Source organism: Drosophila sulfurigaster, chromosome 2R (genome assembly GCF_023558435.1).
Source record: "Drosophila sulfurigaster albostrigata strain 15112-1811.04 chromosome 2R, ASM2355843v2, whole genome shotgun sequence".
NCBI lineage: Eukaryota > Metazoa > Arthropoda > Insecta > Diptera > Drosophilidae > Drosophila > Drosophila sulfurigaster.
In genome coordinates, this window is record NC_084882.1 from 32,765,934 (window position 1) to 32,788,366 (window position 22,433).

Below are 22,433 nucleotides of genomic sequence, written 5' to 3' on the forward strand. Positions count from 1 at the left end.
GTAATTTATTTGTTTTTTTTTCCAAACTTAATTTGCTTACCTTACTCTTTTCTTTACTTCTTTTAAAATTACAGTTTTAAATGCCCTTTGACGCATATGTGAACACTTGTTTGCTATTTTTTCAAAGAAATTTAAAATGCTACATTTCTCTGTTGTTCAATTTCCTTGGAAAAACTCCTGACTGTGAGCATGTGAGAAATTGCAGGGGATTGATTATTCATAAGTGGGGAATTGGGAAATCTTAGAAAGTCAGACATTTAAACAATGATTTTTGTGTCTGTAAATTGTATTAGACTGAATGCTGATATAATTCTGAATACTTATTCTTTTTTCATGTTAAGGGGCAATAAGAAAATATATTTTAGGGTAAAGGATTAAGTATTCATAATAAATTATATTTTCAATACAGTTTTATATTTTGTTCAACATTTAAAATGCTACATTTTTTGTTTTATTAAAATATAACAAGATATTGACTACGAGAATGTGAGGATATTGCACGAAATTGAGTAATCTTAGAGAGTAAGTATTTAGAAAAATAAAGAAGTTTATATAATTTATAAGAAATTCTTATGAAATTTTGTCTTTCGGAAAAAATAGTTAGTCTTCTTTAACATTACGACATACATACAATCTACAAATTTAACTAATATATCTTTTATATATACTTAATTTATTATTTTTTTTTTTAAATTGTATAGATTTCGCGTAAAATTCTGATTAAATTATTAAAGGAATTTCTTAATTTTTTTTAATTTTCAATTCCATTTAGCTACATAGTTCCACATATGACAAGTGATTTATATTTATGTATAGTTTCTAATTAAGAAAATTACATATATTAATTATATTCCGAGAAAATAACAAAAATGTTTAACAATTTCTGAATTTATTATATTTTAATTGAATTTATTTTTAAGTTCTCAAATGTCAAATTATCGACACCCTTAAAATCTGTGAAATGATTTGCCAACATTCATTGACGCTACTAGCTAATTAACCAAATGGAAATTATTGTAATTGTCCAAGCACTTGAATGCTCAAACATCCATTTTATGTTTAGAGTGGGTCTCTGGGTCTTTGGCAATCATTTAGGCATTTTAATAAGCTAGACGTAAACATTTAAAAAACAATTTTCGGAAACAAGTAAATCAAGTTACTTAGCCTGCAATCTCTTTCAATCTGTGGAAAATCGCGTTGCTACTAATTTGCATATAAAACAGTTGAAATTTGCCAAAAATATGAAAATATTGATGAAATTTAGGCACAAGTGGCTGCTGTTGCTGATGGCCTTTAAAAAAAAATACAGACTTCACCCCTTAACAAAGATGCTGCTGGATGATGCTGCCAGTTGCTCTTGTAAAGTCAAGTGGGTGTAAGAAATTGTATAAAACTTGTTTCAAATTGGCTATGCATATAAATTGACGTTAATGTGACGGCGACAGTAGCAGGCAGGCAGCATAAGTATAAACACAAACACAAGTGCATAGCGAAGCTTTTTCTCTGGGGTTGCAGAACAACCTAAAAGTATGCAACGAAAAATTTGAACGCTTCTGCTTACTCTTCGAAGTCAAATCAATTGCTAATCGCTTTGCTAATTTTATTATCGCTGCTTTAGATAACACGTCAGAGCACGTCAAAACACGTTCAGTTGCACCCAAGCAGCCCCGACGTTGAACAACAGGTGTTCGGGTTCATCCAGCAGCTAATCAAAAACCGGACCAACTGAGTTCGTTTGCACTGAGCTTCCTATCTGGATTGTGTGCGTTATGTGCGATTTCTTGGGTGTGCGGGCACTCGGACTGAGCAACCACTTAATGGACAGCAGGTGTTTCCAGTAGCTAAAAATAATATCTACATTTCATAAACAATAACGAAAGTTGCGGTCACTTAATGCGATAGCAACTGTCTAACAAAATTGCATTGTCAGTAAATCAGTTCTTAATAGTTTCTGAATCAATTCTGAAACTGAGTAAATGTGATTCAAAGATATTATTTTAATATTTAAATATCTCAATAACTACTATTTATAGATATTAGTTTAATATTTAAATCATTAATAATACAAAATGTAACTTATTTACTTTTAATGATAAAACATGGTTGGTTTATATTTGGGATGCAAACCTATATTATTAAGTTACAATGAATAAATTTATTAAAAAAAAGAAAAAGTAAGCTGCTAAATTTATTTTAATTTTTACCAAGAATTGGTTATCTTTTTCCTTTCTTTTCAACTACCTTGTTAATATGAATTATTTGTCTTTAACACATTTCTTTTGGGTCCACTTGATTTAATTCATTATTTTATTCACTAATTTACTGTAAAACCTTGTTACTCCCACTTTATATCATTTGTTATTATTATTATTATTTTTTTTGTGGCATAAAGTTTCTCATAGTAGAACATTTATTATTTATACGTAATGTTATAATATTCTAAATATGTTATATTGATTTGTACTCCAGGATTTTTTAATGCATCTTTCCAGTTTTGTTTTGTTTTTACTTCCTTAATAGGTAACCAAAGTTTGACATCTCTTCAAGAAATTTGCTGACTCTTCAGGAATCTCCTGCAATAACTATTCAAATTACGCGTTGTTTTTTTTTTACTTTTTTTTTAAACTCGCCTTATCATTATTAGCTGAACTTCGATTGGCAAAAGAGTTAACGACGGAATAAGCAGACAACTTGTTAACCGAATTTTGGCAACAGATAAGCTTAACATAAACCGTTAGGGTAATTATAAAAATTAGCGATTAGATTTCGTTCCAGGTACAAACGAACTAAGGAATTGAAGTGGATTCTTCGGGTATAAAAGCCAACGATTATTGGGCAATAGAATTACAATCAAATTAGCTTCCCAAGAAAGCACTTGCAATTAAGCAGAAGAAAACAAAATTATACCAAATAATAAAATGTCTCTTAAGAAACTCTTTGTCTATACCTGCCTGATCTTGGCATTGAATTGGACTTTTACCTCTGCAGAAACCCCAGTGAGGCAATGTGAGTTAATTAAAGGAAGAAATTCCCAATGGATTACTAATAAATGCGATTATATTTAGGTGCCAATGAGAGCAATCCGCTGCCGCTGATGGTGCAAATCAATGACTGCGATGAGTTGCCGTGTGACTTAACCAAAGGCGAGGAAGCCACAATTGCCATACAATTCGTAGCAAGTGAGTCAAGCACTTAAAAATTGAAATCGAAAATATTTTAATTGAATTTCTTACTCTTCAGCACGCAACTCAATGCGTCAACTAACTGCGAGAGTGCATCTGACTTCGCTGGGTGTCACCATTCCCTATGAACTGGACTCTGAGCGTGGCAATGTGTGTCAGAATCTGTTGCATGGCGCTTATTGTCCCCTCGATGCTGGCGAGGATGTCACCTATAGATTAATGCTGCCTGTGGCCAGCAATCAGCCCGAGGTGCCAACGAGGCTGCAAGTGACGCTCTACGATGCGGAGAATGTGGATCAAGTTGTTTCCTGCTTTCTGGCTGATACCAGAATTAAGAAGTCCAGCTCTTAAGTTAAGTTCGTGGGGCAGACATTGTATCAATGTTTGGCCAATTAATGATAGCAACTACATACATATTTATGCCGTAAGCAGCTAACCTCTAAGCCACCCAAAACACTATTAGCCGTTATGAATAAATAATTAAGGCAAACATTATGAATAATGAACATGAACATGTGAGTTAATTACCCTGGCAGTTTAAGCCGCCTAAGCCCAGCCTGCCACACATGCCACACTTGCCACTTACTACTTGCCACCCACAGTGTTTCAACGAGCTGCAGTGAATCGGCTTAATTAAATGACGCAGAAAATTACGCAACACCTGTTAACACACAACTCAGCTCAGCAAGTAGGCTGCTTGATTGAATGACTGACTGACAGACTGACAGACTGATGGACTGATTGAATGCCTCGTTCTTTCTCGCTCTTTCTGCGTGCGGTTTTTCATAAATTTGCAACTTTTCATCGTCAACCATTTGCCATTTTCACCCACGCTTTGCAGCTGCTGTTTGCTGTTGTTGCTGCTGTGGTTGCGCCTCTTTTCCTCCGCCTTTTTTGTACGCCTCTTTCCCTCTGCCTCTCTTCCTCCGCCTCCGCCTCCGTCTCAGCCTCGTCAGCAGCTGCTGTGGTTATGGCTTCCTTCCTGTCATTTGGCAAAGCAACGCTAATTGGCTTTTCAACACTTTGGACCTTCCTGTCAGACTTGCACTTTTTCTTTATTATGAATACTACTATATACGATATATAGTAGTATATCGTTTGCTACTCGCATATATTGTACGCTAATGAATGAGCCCTGATTGAGCACATATCCGTCGGTTAGCTAATTGAGTCGTCGACTAGCTTGGTGACATTATGCACTACAAGCTGCTGACAAACTACCTACAAAATGTGTAACAGGCATATAAAATATTATATTGCTAAAGAGCAAGGGCTTTTAGTGAAACGAAAAATGAATTTTAAGCAAGTAACATAATTCAAAAAAAAAACAATTGTATTCTATTACCAAAATATACAAATTTATTACGCTTCAAAATTCATTAATAGTCTCTAAGTGAAGTTAAGTAATATGCACATTAATAGATACTAGTACTGTGATTTTTGGTATAGACAATAATACCTTCATTATTTATGATTCCTGAATATTTGTTTTCGATCGAATGAAAGTGGTCGAAGTTTTCAAAAAAAAAAAAATTTGTATAACAAACAAGTAAGAAATCTACTATGTACCGCAAAATACTAAAATAAACAAAGGGTTATAATTGATATGTATGTATATATTCAATTTTACATTCATAGACACTTCAAATATACTATATAAAGTACAAAATATAGCAAATTGTCAGCCAAAGCTACTAAGACCCGTACTAAGAAGGCGTTGCTTCGGCTGACAATCTGGTATATTTTGTACTCCTATGGTATATTTGAAGTGTTGTTCTATAACGACATACCAAAAATATCGTTTGGTATAATTTAATATTTTTGGTATATTAATTTGATATATTTGAGGAATAATACCGCACTCTTTTGCTTTTGTTCAAAGTGGGTGGCGAGTATCTCACAGTCGAGCACACTCTACTTTTTCTTCCTCACTTGTTTTGTTATAATTTTAGACACGTTGACTTTATTAAATGTTCTTCTGCATTTTCTCTATAAATCACACCTTGAGTTTTAAATGTTATTTCCTTTTACTAATGAACATTAATTTATTTATAAATTTTTCAATATTTCATATTCAGATTGCAAGTCATATTGTGTAATGCTCAGATGCTGGTATAAATATTTACTAATCTATGTAAACTACTTTTCGAATGTTTACCAAAACCAAAATATAAACAATAGAATACTATAGAATACTATAGTAAAAAATGTCAATTTTAATTGTAATCCCCAACTATTAGTTTCCTAATTAAATAAATGAACTTCATTAAATTCAGTCTGCTTTTAAGCGAAGCAGCAATGCATGAAATTAGTTTTCACAATTTTTTCTCCAAACAATTTGCTAAGTTTGATAACATTTCACAATGAAACTGCTTCTGATATTGTTGCTCGCAGCTGCTGTCAGCTGTGAGGAGGATTCCGATGAGGAAGTTATTGACGATAGGCCAATAGTAAATATAAATAAAAGTAGAATAAAATCAATTAATAACTGTGACAATTTCAGCCCACTGTAAGCGTGGACCAAATCAAAATCTATGGAGAACGAAAGTATATTTTAGCTCAAGCCCGCATACACGAGGATCGCAGAACGTTTGACATTCATGCGAATGTTATACGCGAATTGGGCAGCAACAATCTGATCATGAATGTGAATATGCGAGCGAAATTTGAGAATGAAAATGAATTCAAAAAGATCTTCGAACTGCGACGATTGGATTTCTGTGTCTGGCTGACGGAGTACAATGAGAATTTCTTTCTGCGCGCCTTCTTCAAGAAGAGCATGACTCTGAGTGAGGTTATTGAGTGTCCAGTTCGAGTTGGGAATATATCACTGCATAGTGTGAACATGGCGGATAATGTTTATCCGCAGAATATGGTACCGGGCACCTACAAGTATTTCCTCGAGATTGTCGAGGTCACGGGAGATTTGCCCAAAGTATTCGCTCTGCAGGTGACCACAAGAATATATATTAAAAAAGAATAGACACGGAAAATGTGTGAGTTTTTCTTTTACACACACATATGTAACTGCACAAAGGATACGTAATTACGGCAAGGACAACGACATCGACATCGACTACGAGGGGCTGCATCCTGAGGTCAACCCCCCGTTGGTAAGCGGATTGTTGCCTTCGATTTTCTCTATTTTTTTTCCATTGTGCGTCATACGTCGCTTTTCCTCTTCGCAGTTCCCTTGACGTATTGAAAATCGTTTAAAGCGCACATCGAGTGCAGCGTCCGATTATTGTGATTATCTCTGACTATCGCGTGTTTGTTCGCTTCTCGCATTTTCCCGCGGGACATTTGCGGTATTCGCTGGGCATTAGAAGCCATATGTGCGCATTGTTGCCGCAATTTTCCCTATAATTAATAGAAAAACAATATGCTCAATGGGTAAATCAATAAACGAAGTACAATACGTAAGACTTGAATAAGTAATAGACAAGGGAATTTGCTTGCAGGAAGAAATTAAATACAACAAAAATAAGAATAATATTGGAAATTTAATGTGAAAAGTTGTAAAAGAAAAGTAAAAGGAAAAGTACTATTCAAATAGTTAAAATTTAAATAATCTGGAACTTTGCCTGAATAATTTCAAGATTTTCAATATGCACCATTCTATAAATAAATTGTATTCATAGGACGCATTTGTAAGCCTAATCTATTGATCATAAGCCACATAAACTTATTCAAAACAAGAGTAGCAGTAACTTTAATAAATAATAAAAGAAAGGCACACTAAAATATGTATTCAAAATAAACAAAATTTATAAATTTATGTAATATTGATTAATTCCATTATTAAATATTAAATTGATTCCTTGAGCCAGTCAAAATATTTCTCCATTTTATTCATTCACAGACACATCCTGTTGCTTCTTTTTTATAAGCTTCTTTCCTTTCAAGTGCTGCCGAACTTTTTATAAATAATATAAAATTCAAACTAAAATATTTTTAAAATATAAACAAATATAATATTCTTAAATTCCAGTATTAAATAATATATTAATTCATTTCAGCAGTCAAAACATTTCTCCATCATAATCATCATCTTTTTATAAGCCACTACAACCTTTTATGTGCTGCTGAAACTTTTATAAATAATAAAAAATTGAAACTTAAATATTTAAAAAAAATAAACAAATATAATAAATAAATATTCTTAAATTCCAGTAATGAATATAATATTGATTCATTGCAGCAGTGAAAATATTTCTCTATCATAATTCAAAGCACAAAACAATCTTGTTGCTGTCTATTTTATAAGCCACTAAAACCTTTTTTGTGCTGCTGAAACTTTTATAAATAATAATAAATTCAAACTAAAATATTTTAAAAATATAAACAAATGTAATATTCTTAAATTCCATTATTAAATATTTTATTGACTCGTTTCTCCAGTCAAAATATTTCTCCATCATAATTCAAAGCGTAAAACAATCTTGTTGCTGCCTTTTTTATAAGCCACTAAAACCTTTCCAACCCATTTAGTTGCTGTGCTGTGTTACCTGATACTTTAATGGATATCTAACCAATGCTGCACACAGTTAATTAAAATCCCTAATGCGGTTTACCTTCGCCTTTTTTTCGCTTCCAAACTTAAAAGGGGTGGCCAAGGATCGCACCCTGATTTCAATGCTGCTTTTTAACACACAATAAAATCATTTTGGCAAACTCAATTTGCCAAAAAGAAAAAAGAAAATACATAATGTGAGTGACTCTAAGAAGCAAATGGAAATTCAAATGGGAAAAATGAAAATCCCCAACGTCGAGCATTACATTCCTGCAAGTTCAAGGAGTCCAAGGATTTCATTTCGTTTTCTTTCCACTCCTCTACTCTCTTTTTTTTGGCCGTATCAAGTGCGAATGCCTTGCATCAAGTGTCACACTTATGTGTGACCTTTGCAAATTCAATTTGTCGCCTCTTTATCTATAAGCATTTTCTATTAGTCTCACAAGAAAGGGCGGCATTTTTCTCAATTTATCTGTGGAATAGCTGAGTGCAACACGGGGAGATACATTTTAAAGGCCGAAACAACTTGACAATTTTGCAATCGATTTTGATTGAGGGATGGTCAAAATTCTTTTGGCATATGAATAACATGCAAGTAGTCTACTTATTATTATATTAGATTAAAGTGGAAAGTTTAGAATGACAGAGAGTGACGAAATGAGGCGAGGAATATTGAAGATTGTAAGGTTAAAAATATATAATATAAAATTTGGTATTTGATGGGTACATTTCATATATTTACATATATATATATCAATTTAATCAAAAATAATCAAAAATTGGTATTTGATGGGTACATTTTATATAATATATATCAATTTCATTTACATTTATAAAATATTAAAGTTCTTTTGTAGTAAGGTTAAAAGTGGGTGCATTTCATATATATATCAATTTAATATAGTCTTATTGAATATACATTAAAATATAGGAGTTTGATGTAGTATAGAAACAGTAATAGTAATTTTATATTTATTTTTGATTTTATATATTGATAATTGATAAAGAAAATTAAATTAAATGGCCTGGTTAACTCTATCGAATTTGTTTAGGAAATACCATTTAGTTTTAGGAAGTATATATTAAAGCTTTGGTTTCGATTTAGAGAGACTTACTTAATAGAATAATATATGAGAAAATTTATTGCCCATTTTTATTAAACAATTAAATTTTTTTCTTTTCTTTTACAAAACAAGCATATTTTGTATACATCGAAAATACATTTTCATGAACTTACAAATATATTAAATTCAAATTGAACAACATTGATTATTGGAACTATAAGCAAAACTTATTAAATTTGTTATCTTTTTCTTTGAAAATTAATTTTGATTTTCATTTACTATCGGATAACTTAAATGTTTGCCTTTCAACTTTACAGAGTATTTCGCAGTCTATAAATACACTTTAAAATCAAAGACATGCTATCATACACAACCAAATCGAATCAATCAAAATTGATTTAGCTAGCGACAAAAAAAGTCGAGCTAGACAAAAACTCAATTTGCTGCACATAGAAAATAAAATTTGAAATTGTTTTTCAAGCTGAGAGCACTAAGAGAACTCATCGAAGAGAACTCTGCCCCGACTGGCGTCAGTTGGCAATTTTGAACTGAGTTCTACTTGAGGCCCCAAAGAAGCTTTCGGTAATTAAAAAGGCGTTGAGTTGGGCAATTAAACACACGAACTTTCAAGTAATACACTAAAATAACGCAATGTTGCGTAATTCAGCTTCACAGTTTTGTAATTAAACGCATTTGCATAAGAATTGCATACAACGAAAAAGGAGCCTCAGGCATACTTCCATGCGACTCTAATTAAAACTAGCCTTTGGTTAAAAAAAGAGAAGAAAGAAAAGTGCAACAATTAAGTGTGTAACCTCAGGCGAAGGAGCCTTCCAGCTACTACCGCCTTGGTAGGTCTCCATTAAAGGTCATCAACGTGACCGAATGGCAAATGCCAGCGACTTGACGTCTTTATGGCAATATCGTTTTGTTTTCTGTGTTGCCCACAGGAAGTTTTCTTTTGTAATGTGCGGAAGCATGGCGACAGTTTATCCTAGATGTTGAATTGAAGGCTAACAAATGAAAGAGTTGCTGAAATATGAAGAATGTTGTGATTTGAAAATGATAATTTACGCAAAAAAACTGATATATGAATGCCAATATTCTAGAAATTGGATTGCAATTAAATGTATTAATTACATTTTCAATAATTTGATCTAAAATTAAACTTATATTTGAATTTTTAAACAATATTTTTCAAATTAAATAGATATGAAAAAGTTTTCCCATAAGAAATATAAATTATAATAGACGGAATACCGAAAAAAGTATGAAGAGTACAGAATAAAAGAATATTGCTTGTAAACTAAAAAAAATAATAAAATTTTCCATATGTTATAAGGTATAATGTGCTTAACGGGTTTCATTATATTGAATGTAATAAAATAATTTTTTTATCAAATTAAGTTATTATAGGTTAATTTTATTTTTAGGATAACTATGCAACTTTAATTTAGAATAAAAGTAAAATAATGCAAGTATTAATATAAAGTATAAATTAGGCAGCTAAGTGTACTCTATAGTATATTTTAATCTATATACCAAATATAGCTTTGACACATTTTTAGTATTTTTTCGGTATATTAACTTGGTATATTTTAAGAAAAATACAGCACTAATAGACTTTCATATATTTTAGTATTTTTGGTATATAAATTTTGTATATTTTAAGAATAATACAGTACTAATTCTTAAAGTATACCAAATTTATATACCAAAAATACTAATATATTTCAATCTATATACCAAATATAACCTTTTCTATATTTTAGTATTTTTGGTATATAAATTTGGTATATTTCAAGAATAATACAGCACTAATTCTTAAAGTATACCAAATTTATATACCAAAATACTAAAATATATGAAAGGCTGTATTTGGTATATAGATTAAAATATACCATTGAGTATTTAAAATGAGTAGCGGATATTTCAAGTCGAGCATACTCGTCTGTAGCTTTCTTACTTGTTTTAAAATACAAATTTGTGTGTTGAACACTTGTTGTTTTTCCGAAAAATCCTAGTCAGCTGTAATATCAATGCTATCAATAGCAAATAGTTCACAAGATTCGCAAATATTCGCAATGCAATGAAACTCAACTTTTAGATGATATCACATTAAAGATAATGTGCTCAGCACTCGCCTCATTGCACTTTTATTACACGCATCTTCAGCTAATCCTCAAATCGAAGCGAATCTGTTGAATAGCATAAACATATCGTAAATACATTTTCCAAATATCATAATATCATATGATCCTAATTAAGAGGCCATTACTCACCCTCTGAGTAAGCAGATACCCCCCAAAAATTGAAAAACCACAAGTCAAGCAGAGCAACCCCGATTTTTGGGTAAGGGTGCAAAGATTTAGCAGCGAAAGAGATAGAGTAAGAGGGAGATAGAGAGAGAGGGAGGGTGAGTTTGCGGTTTTGATTGCCACGCGTGTAATTTGACACTTGAACATGCAGCGGCAACCTGTGTGGCAATTAGACCAAACAAACTCGCTGCTATGCAAATGAGTGCAGACTGCTTAACGGGGCTAATTACAGTGTCGAGCCAAGTGTCAGCAACAGGCAACTGAAGCAACAGAAGCAGCAACGGAAGCTAGGCTGCGAGTATCAATAACGTCTTACAAAAGCCGCAGCTATGTTAATGAGATGCACGGCATCCAGCGTCTTTGCTGACGAACCGACAATTAGCTGGTGCTAAAGGAGACCACAAACTGAAACTTTTTATTCACCTGCGAAGGGGGGACAGAGAATGAAAGAGAGAGAAAGGGAGAGAGAAAGGCAAAGATAAAGAGTAAAAGAGAGCAAAAAAAAGAGGCTGAAAATAACAAGTATTAACTTTGAAATACCAGGAAATTTTTAGTTCATTTCATAGCTGTACAATTACATTTTTAATTGATGAAGTTTTAGTACATTTCATAGCTTTTCAATTATATTTTTAACTGATGATTCCTTTGATTTATTTGTCGGTCAGAAAATGTCAAATTCTTTATGTTTTATGATGTAAGTGATTATTTACAGAGGAGCAGAAAGTTAAATCAAAATTGGTTGTTCTTTATTCAAGTTTACAAAATCGAATGTTAACATAATAACTTAACATACATGAAATTGCTTACAGAGCACTGTTAATTAAGTCATGTAATGATCGTTAATATTTAAGCTAACATTATTCATTATTCAATTATATTTATTTTATTTTACTTTTCATAAACCTATTTTCTAATCTTGATATGGAATCCTCAAAAATACATTATAGATTTAGTTAAAAATTAAAGGTATAAACACAATATTCATTTAACTCACAAATTAAATTTATAATGAATCTCGATGGATGATGAAGTTTAGAGTCAAATTATTATTATTGAAGTACATATAGAAGACAAATAAATTTAGTTTCCTAGACTTAATTCAGCTTCTTAGTCTACTTTTTTTTGTAACAACATTTAATTTTAAGTTGCGTATTATAATAAATACATAAATTATCTATTTAAACTGAGACTATTTAAAATCTGTTAAATAAATGTAGCAAAAATTGGAACTACAGCTTTCGTAATTAAATTATGTATTTGGCTTTAAACAGATTAAGAGAAAGAACAAAATTTTCTAAGCTGAGTATAAAACATAAGTGTAAAATCATGGTGTAATATAATCAAATATGTGAGCTCTACCTCTCAAGGAATCTAAGTTATTGAACTTCATATCAGCGGACGGACAGACAGACAGATGGATAAAGCGTAAAGGCTTTAATACTCACAGAAGCCAACACAAATAAATTTACCCTACATTATAAATTTATTTGTCTTCTATACTTCAATAATAATAATAGTAACAAAAATGTTTTAATTATGGATTAATTGCTTGCCTCTGTTAGTATACCCTTAAAGCTACTTCCTACCGGGTATAAAGATCAGGATAGAACAAAACTGATAAGGGGAGCATCAAAAGTTGTCGTGCAAAAATGTTTTTGAAGCAAAAGAAAAAAAAAGCAGCTAAGAAGTTAATGGTCAACTTTTGTAGTACGTTTTTTTCCTGGCGCTTGCTGTTAACTTGGTTAAGCACAAAAAAGTTCATAATTGCATTCCTGTTTATTAGAGTTGCTTGTGTTCAAATTTGAAATTAAATTTTTTGCGAATTTTTGTGCATACTTTAAAGTTTAAGCAGCGCAATTTAAGCATTGAAAAAAGATATATTTCATATATAATTTTCCATGCAAGTGGAAGTGACGCCATTTTGAAATTGTGACATTAAAAATGCTCAAAAAGAGTTTGCCGCAGGGGGAAGGGAAGAGGAGAACCACAAAAAAGGAATCCTTCGGTTCTTAAAATGTCTACACAAAAGCTGGAAAAATATGAAAAGCTGCAGCAGCAGCGACAACAACAAATCTCCTCCTCTCTCTCTCTCTTTTGGTGCTGCTGCTGCCTATTTCGAGTCGAAGCGGAAGAAACTCCAATACATTGCATTGAAATTCTTCATTTGCAATTCAATGACATTCCGTTCATGCTGTGACAAATCCTTTAGCGCTCTGTGTGTGGGCGTGGCCACCAAAGTCCCCCCCCGCAATGCTGTCCAATGAGCGTTGCGACGCAACAGTTTGATGATAGCAACGCATTGCTCTAGCTGTGGGCGTGGCAACGCATGCGCATCAGCTTCTTGTGGGTGTCGATATGTCAATGGAGAGAGAGAGAGACAAAGAGAGAGCGGGTCAAAGAGGGTGTTGGGAGAGTCGCGCGCTGTGGAACGCTGAGAGCGAATCCAATGCTGACAGAGAACTGCGAGGATTCCACAGCAATGTGCGAGCGAGATCCTCAAACACACTGTCAACCAGATGCCAATAACTCATCCCATTCCAAATCATCTTCTTGGGGGTAGTTCAATGAGGGTGGCCGAGGGGTGTCTTGTGTGTCTTGTGTGCCTTGTGCTGGCTTTCATTGGCTTCGCATTCAAACCCAATTTCGTTGGCATTGCGACAGGTGACCCAACAACGACGTCGCTGCTGCTCTCTGCCAGCTCAGCTCAGCTCCGTTCACCATTCAATTCAATTCAGTTTAGTTCGACGGGCGCAACAGGAAAGTCGCGTGCAAATCCGTGTGCGGGTTTTGAAAATTTTTGCTGCATACTTTCAGGCGCAAAAAATTTCGCATTCGACTCGAGCAAAGTAATGGCAAAGTGCATTAATTATTTACAAGCTGTTACTAATTTAGCGACAAATTTTTAAGACGACTTAAAAAGAAAACTGAAAAATGTGTAAATAATTGACATTCCAGTGAAAAAAAATTTGTAAAAATTAAACAAAAGTGTGTGTACTTAAAGATGGTGAAAAGTATTTAAGACACTTGCAACTTAAACTAAGCACAAATGTTAAAAGTAAAAGCAGAATAATATGTGCTTTGAAAATTATAAAAATGTAAGAATATACTCATACAAATTATAAAATATGTGAGATTAATAACATTTAAAATTGAAAATTTAACTTTTAAGTGAAGATAAAATTAAAAACAAAATTGCTTCATAAATTTATTCTAATAATAAAGGAACAAAAAATGCAATACTAATAAAGGAAAGGTGAACATTAAAAAAAAAACTTGGAATAAAACGCTTTTATCTCAATATCTAATATAAATATTTTATGAAGAATCGCGAATAAAATATTAGTTTGCACATAATTGACGCAAAATAAAATTCGAATTTAGACATTTTAATATTTAGTCGAGGATATCAAGAATTTCCAACACTGCTTCAAATTTTATAGTTCTTTAAATTCAGGATCGAACAGGTAACATAAAACATAAGGAATATTTTATATTTGAATATTTAAGTAATGAATAGTGGAGATAAACGGTTCATTGGCCTTAATAAATGTATTAAAAAGAGATTTTAGTTTTACATGTTAAATTATCACTTAGACCTTTATTAAAAAAGAATGTAAATCAATAAATATTGAATTTCGATTCGATTCGAATATCGAATTTTAGCATTCCCCTCATTCCAAAAATAGCAAGAATATTTTGAGTAATTCATTTCTTAAAAGAAGATCTCCTTTATCCAAGTAAAACAATGTATCATAAACTTTTATGGCAAACAAAGTATATTTTAATTTTGCATAGTTAAAGTATTTTAAAGCTCTTTATCATACACAAGTTTAATATAATAGAAAACAAGTCTACAACTTAAATATATTTCTTTTGAAAATTCATTATGGCAAATAAAAGGTTGCCAAAAAAAGTACTGCGGTATTTTTGCTATATATTTTTTTTCTATTTTTGAAATTAAGAGTTAGCTAACTTCTATAAAACAAGACGAATATCAATGTCTTTCAGTAATGAACTTTTAAACGAAATACTTTTAAGTTGTAGGTTTGCGGAATGTATTATAAACTCGTCTTTCTCTAACTTTCTTTAAACAAATGAATTTAAAAGTTAAGAAAACTAATTTCTCGATTCAAATGTGTAAATCAATTTCATTATGCATTTTCAGCTAAAATAATACCATAAAATAGTAAAGAACTAAAAAACAAAGATATCAAAAAGAAAGAATTAAAGTTGACTTTAGTCTAAGCGGACTCTTGAAGAATGTTGAACATGAATCAACTGCCGCCACCGCCGCCACAGCAGCAGCAGCAACAGTTGCAGCCACCATCAGCGTCATCATCGCAGTTGCTGCCGCATCAACAGCATCAACAACATCACCAGCAACAGCCACAGCATCACCAACAGCAAGTACATTACGCCGAGTGTCGCCCATTACCGGCAATCAACGAGACATTTGCACAATTTAGTCACCAACATCGTTCAAGCATCTCGTTGCTCTCTCCGTTGGATTTATCGCTTCGCACCACGTCGAACATTGTGCCAATAACACCGCCATCGACGCCCTCGCCGCCAAGGAAGCGTCAAAGATTGATGTCCGAGGAGACGCAGAATTATTTGTGGCGGCCGCATATGTCAGCGATGCCAGCGATTGTGCCACATGCTGCACTGACCATGCAACCACCAGCAGCAACAGCAACAGCAACAACAACTTCTTCGACAACAAGTTATTTTCATCAACCAGCAGCAGCTTATGGGGCAGCAATGCGTGGCAGCTTTGAGGGGGCAGCAACAACGCACTATGAAAAAGGCAATTTTCAGGCTGTGGCGAAAAATAGCTTTGAGCAAATTCCCGCAAGTCAATCGAGCGTGCTCGAGGAAGATGAGACAATTGTGTTGACCGAGGACGAGGATGAAACAGTTGTTAGTTCCCATGACTACAACGACTATGCGACGGACACTGAGGGGGATGAGAATGAAGCGGATGAGGACACAATACAGGTGAATGATGAGGCTGAGGTGGAGCAACTGTTGCCAGTGGAAGAGGATGACGAAGAGGAGGAGGAGGAAGAAGTATTCGTTGACATTCTAAGCAACGATGATGATGAAGATGCACCAAGAAGTGTGCTGCTAGAAACCAAGGCGCTGAAACGCAACGAGTTGCTCTACGAGGATGAGGAACTGCATCATCAGGCAGTCGATGGATTGGCGAAGCTCTTCGAACGCGATTTTGGACAGCCAAATAAAGAAGTTTTGATAGAAGCAGCTTCTCCAGAGGAAGTTTTGCCAGCGGAAAAAGTCTACTTGGATTTGAGTGGCAGCGCTTTGGAGTCGCCACGCCAAGAGGCACCTCCTCCTCCTGCTCCTCCTCTCTTACCTCCCCCTTCTCCTCCCCTTCGCAAGCAAAAAATCGAACGTAAGCGCACCAAACTGCGCAAACACGCAGCCATCGATGAGGAGACAATCAGTCCAGTGTCTGGCACAATCATCCGAAAGCTGCGCGATGATGAGGAGCTCGTGGTGCGCAAAGGTGACATTGATCCGGCTTTCAATGTGGTCGAAATCACCGAGGAGGCCAAAGCCATCTTGGCCAGCATCGATAATAAGATTGGCGACTATTTGTGTCAGCTTTGTCGCACCGTCTACGACGACGCCTTCATGCTCGCCCAGCATCGCTGTCCGCGCATCGTCCACATCGAGTACAAGTGCTCAGAGTGTGAAAAGGTAACAACTAAATAAGCATAACTGTAGTTAATGACACTAGCTGAAAGTGTGAATTTTCTGCAATTTATTAATGTATGAAGCGAACGCGAGAAAACTTAATTAAACATATCTAAAGATAATCATAGGATGATAATAAAGTTGGAAGTGTGAGTTGACTAACCTTCAATAATAAGTGGCGTAAATGAAGGGAAACTTAATTAAACATAACTAAGATAATGACATTCACTAGTTGATAGTATAAACTTCCTAAAATTTAATAATAAGTACAGTGAATGAAATGAAACTTCTTTAAAAAGATTCATTTTGCACATTTAATATATACAAGTTGAATATTTTGTATACGATATTACAAAATGTTTGACGAAAAATAAGATGGGAAAATGATTTAAGATTTTAAAATAGTTTTTAGTATCTTAATCCAAATCTGCATTATCATTTATATAGTTTTACAAATTTGATTTACTAACAAATATTCAAGTCTTCAGAACATTTATAGTTGTCTCATGTTTCGGAGGATTACGCATCTCAATCACTTTAAATTTTCTAAAAATATTTGGTTTGTGCATGAAGAAATTATGAAGTAAACAAAACTGCGATAGGCTTTTCAGTTTTATGGAGTATTTTATGTCAATGAAAATAATTAAGAATATAACTTTTTAAGAAATTCGAATTCTAATTTAAAAAACTTTATTCACCCTTTTTAAACTTATTTTTCGTGAATCTTTTTAAGTTATTTACAAATTTCTTTCTTTTTTTACTTTCTTCTTAAGTCTAATCATTAGAAAGATAAGTTTGTTTAAACTAAAGTAAACTAAATTTGGATTAGGTTTTTTTCCAAATCATAAATAAAATGCTTACACTCAATTCTTTTACTTTACTTTTTAATTTCACTTGATTTTTAGTATCTCCAATAGTTTCTTATGATGCTTATTAGAAGCCAACACGAATTTTGTACATGAACAGCTCAAATATTGTACTCAAATATTAGGTATTTAGCTATTTGCATATTTATTTATTTACTTATTTTTAATTGTAGCTTAGAATTAATTCTACAGTACAATATGTACCCAGAGGAACTAAGGCCTTTAGGCTAATTTGTGTATTATTCAAACAAAGTTTAGCTTAGACAATATTCCGCCGCTGGCCAATACTTATGATACTATATATGATATGAAGTGAAACTTCGATTAGCTAGCAGCATATTTTACTTTAGCTGGTGTCACTAGTAACACTTTCTACTCATATAGTACAGCAGCTAATTAAATATTGTGCTCTGCAGGTCTTCAACTGTCCAGCGAACTTGGCCTCACATCGTCGCTGGCACAAACCGAAATCTGAGATGCAAGCAGGCAAGAAGCGCCAAAGCAGCAGCAACGAAGCCGGCGGCAGCAGCAACAACAGCGGTGGCAACAACAACACAGATGGCAACAAAGCAATCGGAGACGATGCCAGCGATGGTATTTATCCCTGTCAGCAATGCGGCAAATCCTTCAGACGGTGAGCAAACGAAAGAGAGAGAAATCTTCTAAGCAATTCTTCAACTGAAATTGTGACTTTTAATTCACAGCTATGCGTACCTCAAGAAGCATCAGGCATCGCATCAAATGCTGGAGAATCTGAAGAGCATGGATTTCTTCACTGCTCAGCAACATCAACATCAACAACATCATCATCAGCAGCAGCAACATCAACAGCAGCAGCAACAACAACAACAGTTGCAACAAACGTTGCCACAGACGCAACCTGCAAGCTCTCAAAGTGCTGCCACCTACATGCTGCCACGCCCACCGCATGCAGCACTCTATCCACAAGTCACGCCCAAAAATTATGCGACGCCTCAACGCTTCGCTGGCTTTCCCTTTCAGCCCTTCGATCAGCGACGTTTCTACTCGCTGGGCGAACTTTATCTCTCACAGCAGCTGGAACGCTCTTCGGCTTTTCAATATGTTCATGCGAATCACTTGCGGCAGCTCTCGAATGTGGCACACACAATGTTGCCACCGCTGCCCGTCAAATGACCCAGCTCCAATGTTCTGCGTCCTGTGCCACGCATTGCAGCCACATCCACAGTCACATCGCAGACGTCTTCAAGCGCTGCTGCCAATCAAGTCGAGTTGCCGCCCGTCAACTGGATGCTGCCCATGCCGACGGCATCAGTGGCAGCGGTGGCAGCTGTCGGTGCGGTGGCGCCTCCAGAGCCTGTGGCAAGCGGCGTTGTTGGTGTTTAATCACATGCAAAGTTTAATAGAATTCAATCATAAAACTATGCTAGTTCAAGTTTAAATAAAATTTAAATCAAGTAAAAGCGAATTCTTTGGTTTAAAGGGGCTTATACATATTAAGTATACGCAGAGTGAAGCGACAGAGGTTCAAATGTAAATGGATGTTAACATTGAAAGAGGCAGAAATTAACACATATGATTTAATAGAATGATTTGAATAGAAAACGAAATATGTAGATTGCATTTACATTTCGAAATTTAACAGAATTCAATCATAAAACTATGCTAGTTCAAGTTTAAATTAAATTTAAATCAAATAAACGTATGCGTATTCAGTATACGCAGTGTGAAGCGACAAAGTTTTTAATATAAATTCAATTACTTATGGAAAAGACAGAATAACGGAGAAATATTTGAAATAGTTAATGAAAAGTTTATATTTTATTTACATTTTGAAATTTAATAGAATTTAATCATAAAACTATGCTAGTTCAAGTTTAAATACAATTTAAATCAACGAAGGGGCGTGTGGCGTATTAAGTATACGCATTTTGAAACGAAAAAGTTTAATATAAATGCATAGAAAAGACAGAAAGCGAGAGAATTATTTTAGATAGTTAGAACAAAGTTTGGATTTCATTTACATTTTCAAATATATCTGAATTCAATCATAAAACTATGCTAGTTCAAGTTTAAGGCTTGTGTTTGTTAAGTATACGACGTGTGAAGCGACAGAGTATCAAATGTAAATGGATATTATCATAGAAAATGTCAGAAGGGAAGACAAATGATTTAATTGCTAAATACAAATTTTGTTTGAAAAGTGAAAAATTTGAAAAGAAAAGAAAACGAAATATTTGGATTGCATTTACCCTTTGAAATTTATCTGAAATCAACATATTAGTTGAAGTTTAAATAAAATTTGAATCAAATAAAACTAAATTCTTTGCAGTCAAAAGGGGCGTATGCGTATTAAGTATTCGCAGTGTGAAGCAACAAAGTTATTAATATAAACGCAAGTACTTCTAGAATAGACAGAAAAAGGGAAAATTATTTGAAATAGGTTATGAAAAGTTTAAATTAAAGTTTAAATTGGAATATTAAGTATACTCAATCGGATGCCAAATCATTTTGAATATAAATGCAATTTATAAGTTAGTTTGCTCAAGCTGTATTTTAAGTGAATTTAATAAAAAATAAAAAGAATATTTCAGTTTAAACAAGTTTTGGCTTGAATAACAATACGTATTTGGTGAAATAGATTTAAATACACATGCAAGTAATTATCGATGAAAATTTATGATTCATTTTGAAAAAGTTCCAACAATGTTTTGAGTTAATCTATATTAAATGGATTTAAATATTAAAAATTGAATAACAAATGTTTAAACAAATTTTAAATGAACGCAAGGTAACTTATATATATTATATATTAAGTATAGTTCGAAGATATAATATATATAAGAAGCTGTATATAAATATAATAGTTAGGTAAAGATTGACATTGGCTAAATAATATAATTAAGCTAAAAAAAACATTCCACTTCAAAATAGGTTTTTGTTCGTTTGCAGCTTGTGAAAAATACGATGTTTGGTAAAAGAAGAAAAGAATTGGAATTGATTTACATCTTATGCTAGATTTATTACAGTAACTTACGAACTAGGCTATCGATGGGCAAGTTTAAGAATTAGTTAGTTTACAGTTGATTATCGAAATCATTTAATCCTAGAGCATAAGCCAAAGCATGGGCCAAATAAGTTTCTTCGTGCACGCCATAAAAGAGCAAAGATTTGGGACCTATGAAAAGAAGAAGTTAAGTAAATAAAATACAATTTAAAGAAGTTGCAACTCACCCTTAGCAAAGAGCAAACTCTCTGAAGGCAGCTTCTGCATTTGAAGTTGGAGTTCAACTTCAGTTAGCTCAAAAAACTCCTCAAGCAAATTAATATTCCCGGTTTCTTCGCTGACATCGCGACTTGAGCTCAAATAATTTCCATTGGTGAACAGCACAAGGGTTAAAGTATTCTTTTGTTGTTGCATGAAATTAGACAAAGTTTCATTAAGTTGCCGCAGTTGCTGCGTGGCATCCACAGCTTGCTGCAACACGTGCTCAACGATTAAAAGATGTCCAACACCTGGACGTTGAAGCACTTCAAGCGTTTTATTGAGCATCAAATCTAAGGAGGGAGCTTGAGAATTTTGATGGAGATTTGCATTCGCTAAGACGCCCCACAAATAATCCAAATTGGTGGCATTCAACGTGCTCAACTCTGTGGCAAGCTGCAGCAGCTCAAAGCGCTGTTTAGGTTGAAGTTTCAACTTTTGATTGCGCCAATCCCGAAGCAAATTTCGTCCACTTCTAGCGCGGCACAGCTGCTCATCCAGAGGATCCCAATCGTAAACTGGAACCTTGGCACTCAGCAACTGTCGACCACCTCCAAGCAGCACATTGAGTGCTTGCCCCGCTTCGCTAAAGATGAGCTGCTGTGCCACATCTTGGCAGCCAGAGTCGATGACTCCAGCTGGCATTAAGCCATCGCATTCCCAACTGGAAGAAACAACTAAAGCAGAAGCTGCGGCGCCTGTGATGCGTTGATTGGTCACAAATCCAGTGCGCAAACCTGCGAGTTGTGCTTGCCTCAAAACACTGTGCAACGTGTGGTTGCACGGCTGATTTACAACTTCATTCAGCGGCACTCCCGAAAAGAGCGAACGATAAACCAAGTTTGCATCGCACGGCGAACGCGAGCTGCAACTGTTTTTGATCCTTGCCACATGAGGAAATTGATCCCACACAAAGGGGGCATGTTTTTCTCTCTCGAATCTTGCCGCAGCCAAAGTTTCCGCTGAGATGCCGCTGATGAGCAGCAGCAGCACTTGACGTGGCTGCGTTTGTGGCGAGTAAATTCGCAACGCTTGCTTCAACTCTTCGATGCCTTTATCGTACCAAACTTTTTGCGCAGCGGATACTTGATCTTTCCAATAATCCACATCCGCCACGTTGGCCACCTCGTGCTCCACTTCGTAGCGTATGGTTAAACCAATACACAACAGCGTCACCAGCAGTGAAAGCAACACAGCGCCAGCCACAATGAAGAGTTGTGTTGACTTGAAGCGCAGCTTTAAACAAAATTGTTTCAATCTCGAAGCTGCCATGATTTTTATTCTTAACTAATCCGTTTCAGTTTTCCAACTGCGCCAAGTTTTTGCAATCAATCTGAGTTGCTTTCTCACGCTATCTGTAAAAGTATCTCTGTGTCTGATAGATACCAAGATATCTATCTATCTGAGTATCTTCCTTCACAGCTGATAAGCAGCTACAATTATTTGAAGCTTTTACTGCCACAATTTGCATTGTTGTTCGCGCCACAGTTTTGTAATTAGATACGAAATTCTATGAATTATTCAAGCG

The 22,433-nt window shown here is 34.3% G+C and overlaps 4 protein-coding genes across 6 annotated transcripts; 3 read left to right on the plus strand and 1 right to left on the minus strand.

The window, feature by feature from the left end:
• The first annotated feature begins 2,860 nt into the window (after positions 1-2,860).
• LOC133838225 (NPC intracellular cholesterol transporter 2) lies at positions 2,861-3,696 on the plus strand. Its single transcript, XM_062269250.1, has 3 exons — positions 2,861-3,006; positions 3,066-3,179; positions 3,241-3,696. Exons 1-3 carry the CDS (start codon positions 2,919-2,921, stop codon positions 3,531-3,533), a joined length of 495 nt encoding a protein of 164 aa, XP_062125234.1. The 5' UTR covers positions 2,861-2,918; the 3' UTR covers positions 3,534-3,696.
• A 1,849-nt stretch (positions 3,697-5,545) lies between these two features.
• On the plus strand, positions 5,546-6,344 carry LOC133836814 (uncharacterized). The gene is made up of 2 exons (XM_062267400.1): positions 5,546-5,632; positions 5,686-6,344. The coding sequence occupies exons 1-2, from the start codon at positions 5,546-5,548 to the stop codon at positions 6,163-6,165; spliced, it is 567 nt and encodes a 188-aa protein (XP_062123384.1). The 3' UTR covers positions 6,166-6,344.
• Positions 6,345-15,250: 8,906 nt separating this feature from the next.
• On the plus strand, positions 15,251-19,065 carry LOC133838348 (histone-lysine N-methyltransferase, H3 lysine-79 specific). The gene is given in 5 exon segments (XM_062269419.1): positions 15,251-15,756; positions 15,758-15,800; positions 15,803-16,798; positions 18,078-18,295; positions 18,366-19,065. Coding segments are annotated over 5 exon segments (2,337 nt in total). The 5' UTR covers positions 15,251-15,337; the 3' UTR covers positions 19,027-19,065.
• LOC133838349 (alkaline phosphatase) lies at positions 18,916-22,397 on the minus strand. 3 transcript variants are annotated; one of them, XM_062269421.1, is made up of 3 exons: positions 20,875-22,397; positions 20,678-20,818; positions 18,916-18,997 (listed from the first exon to the last, which is right to left on the minus strand). In XM_062269421.1, the coding sequence occupies exons 1-2, from the start codon at positions 22,175-22,177 to the stop codon at positions 20,718-20,720; spliced, it is 1,404 nt and encodes a 467-aa protein (XP_062125405.1). In that variant the 5' UTR covers positions 22,178-22,397; the 3' UTR covers positions 18,916-18,997; positions 20,678-20,717. The 3 variants fall into 3 exon arrangements, with proteins under 3 accessions (XP_062125405.1, XP_062125406.1, XP_062125404.1); XM_062269422.1 differs by lacking the exon at positions 18,916-18,997 and adding an exon at positions 20,512-20,592; XM_062269420.1 differs by lacking the exon at positions 18,916-18,997 and having other exon boundaries at positions 20,541-20,818; positions 20,875-22,396.
• Positions 22,398-22,433: the final 36 nt, after the last annotated feature.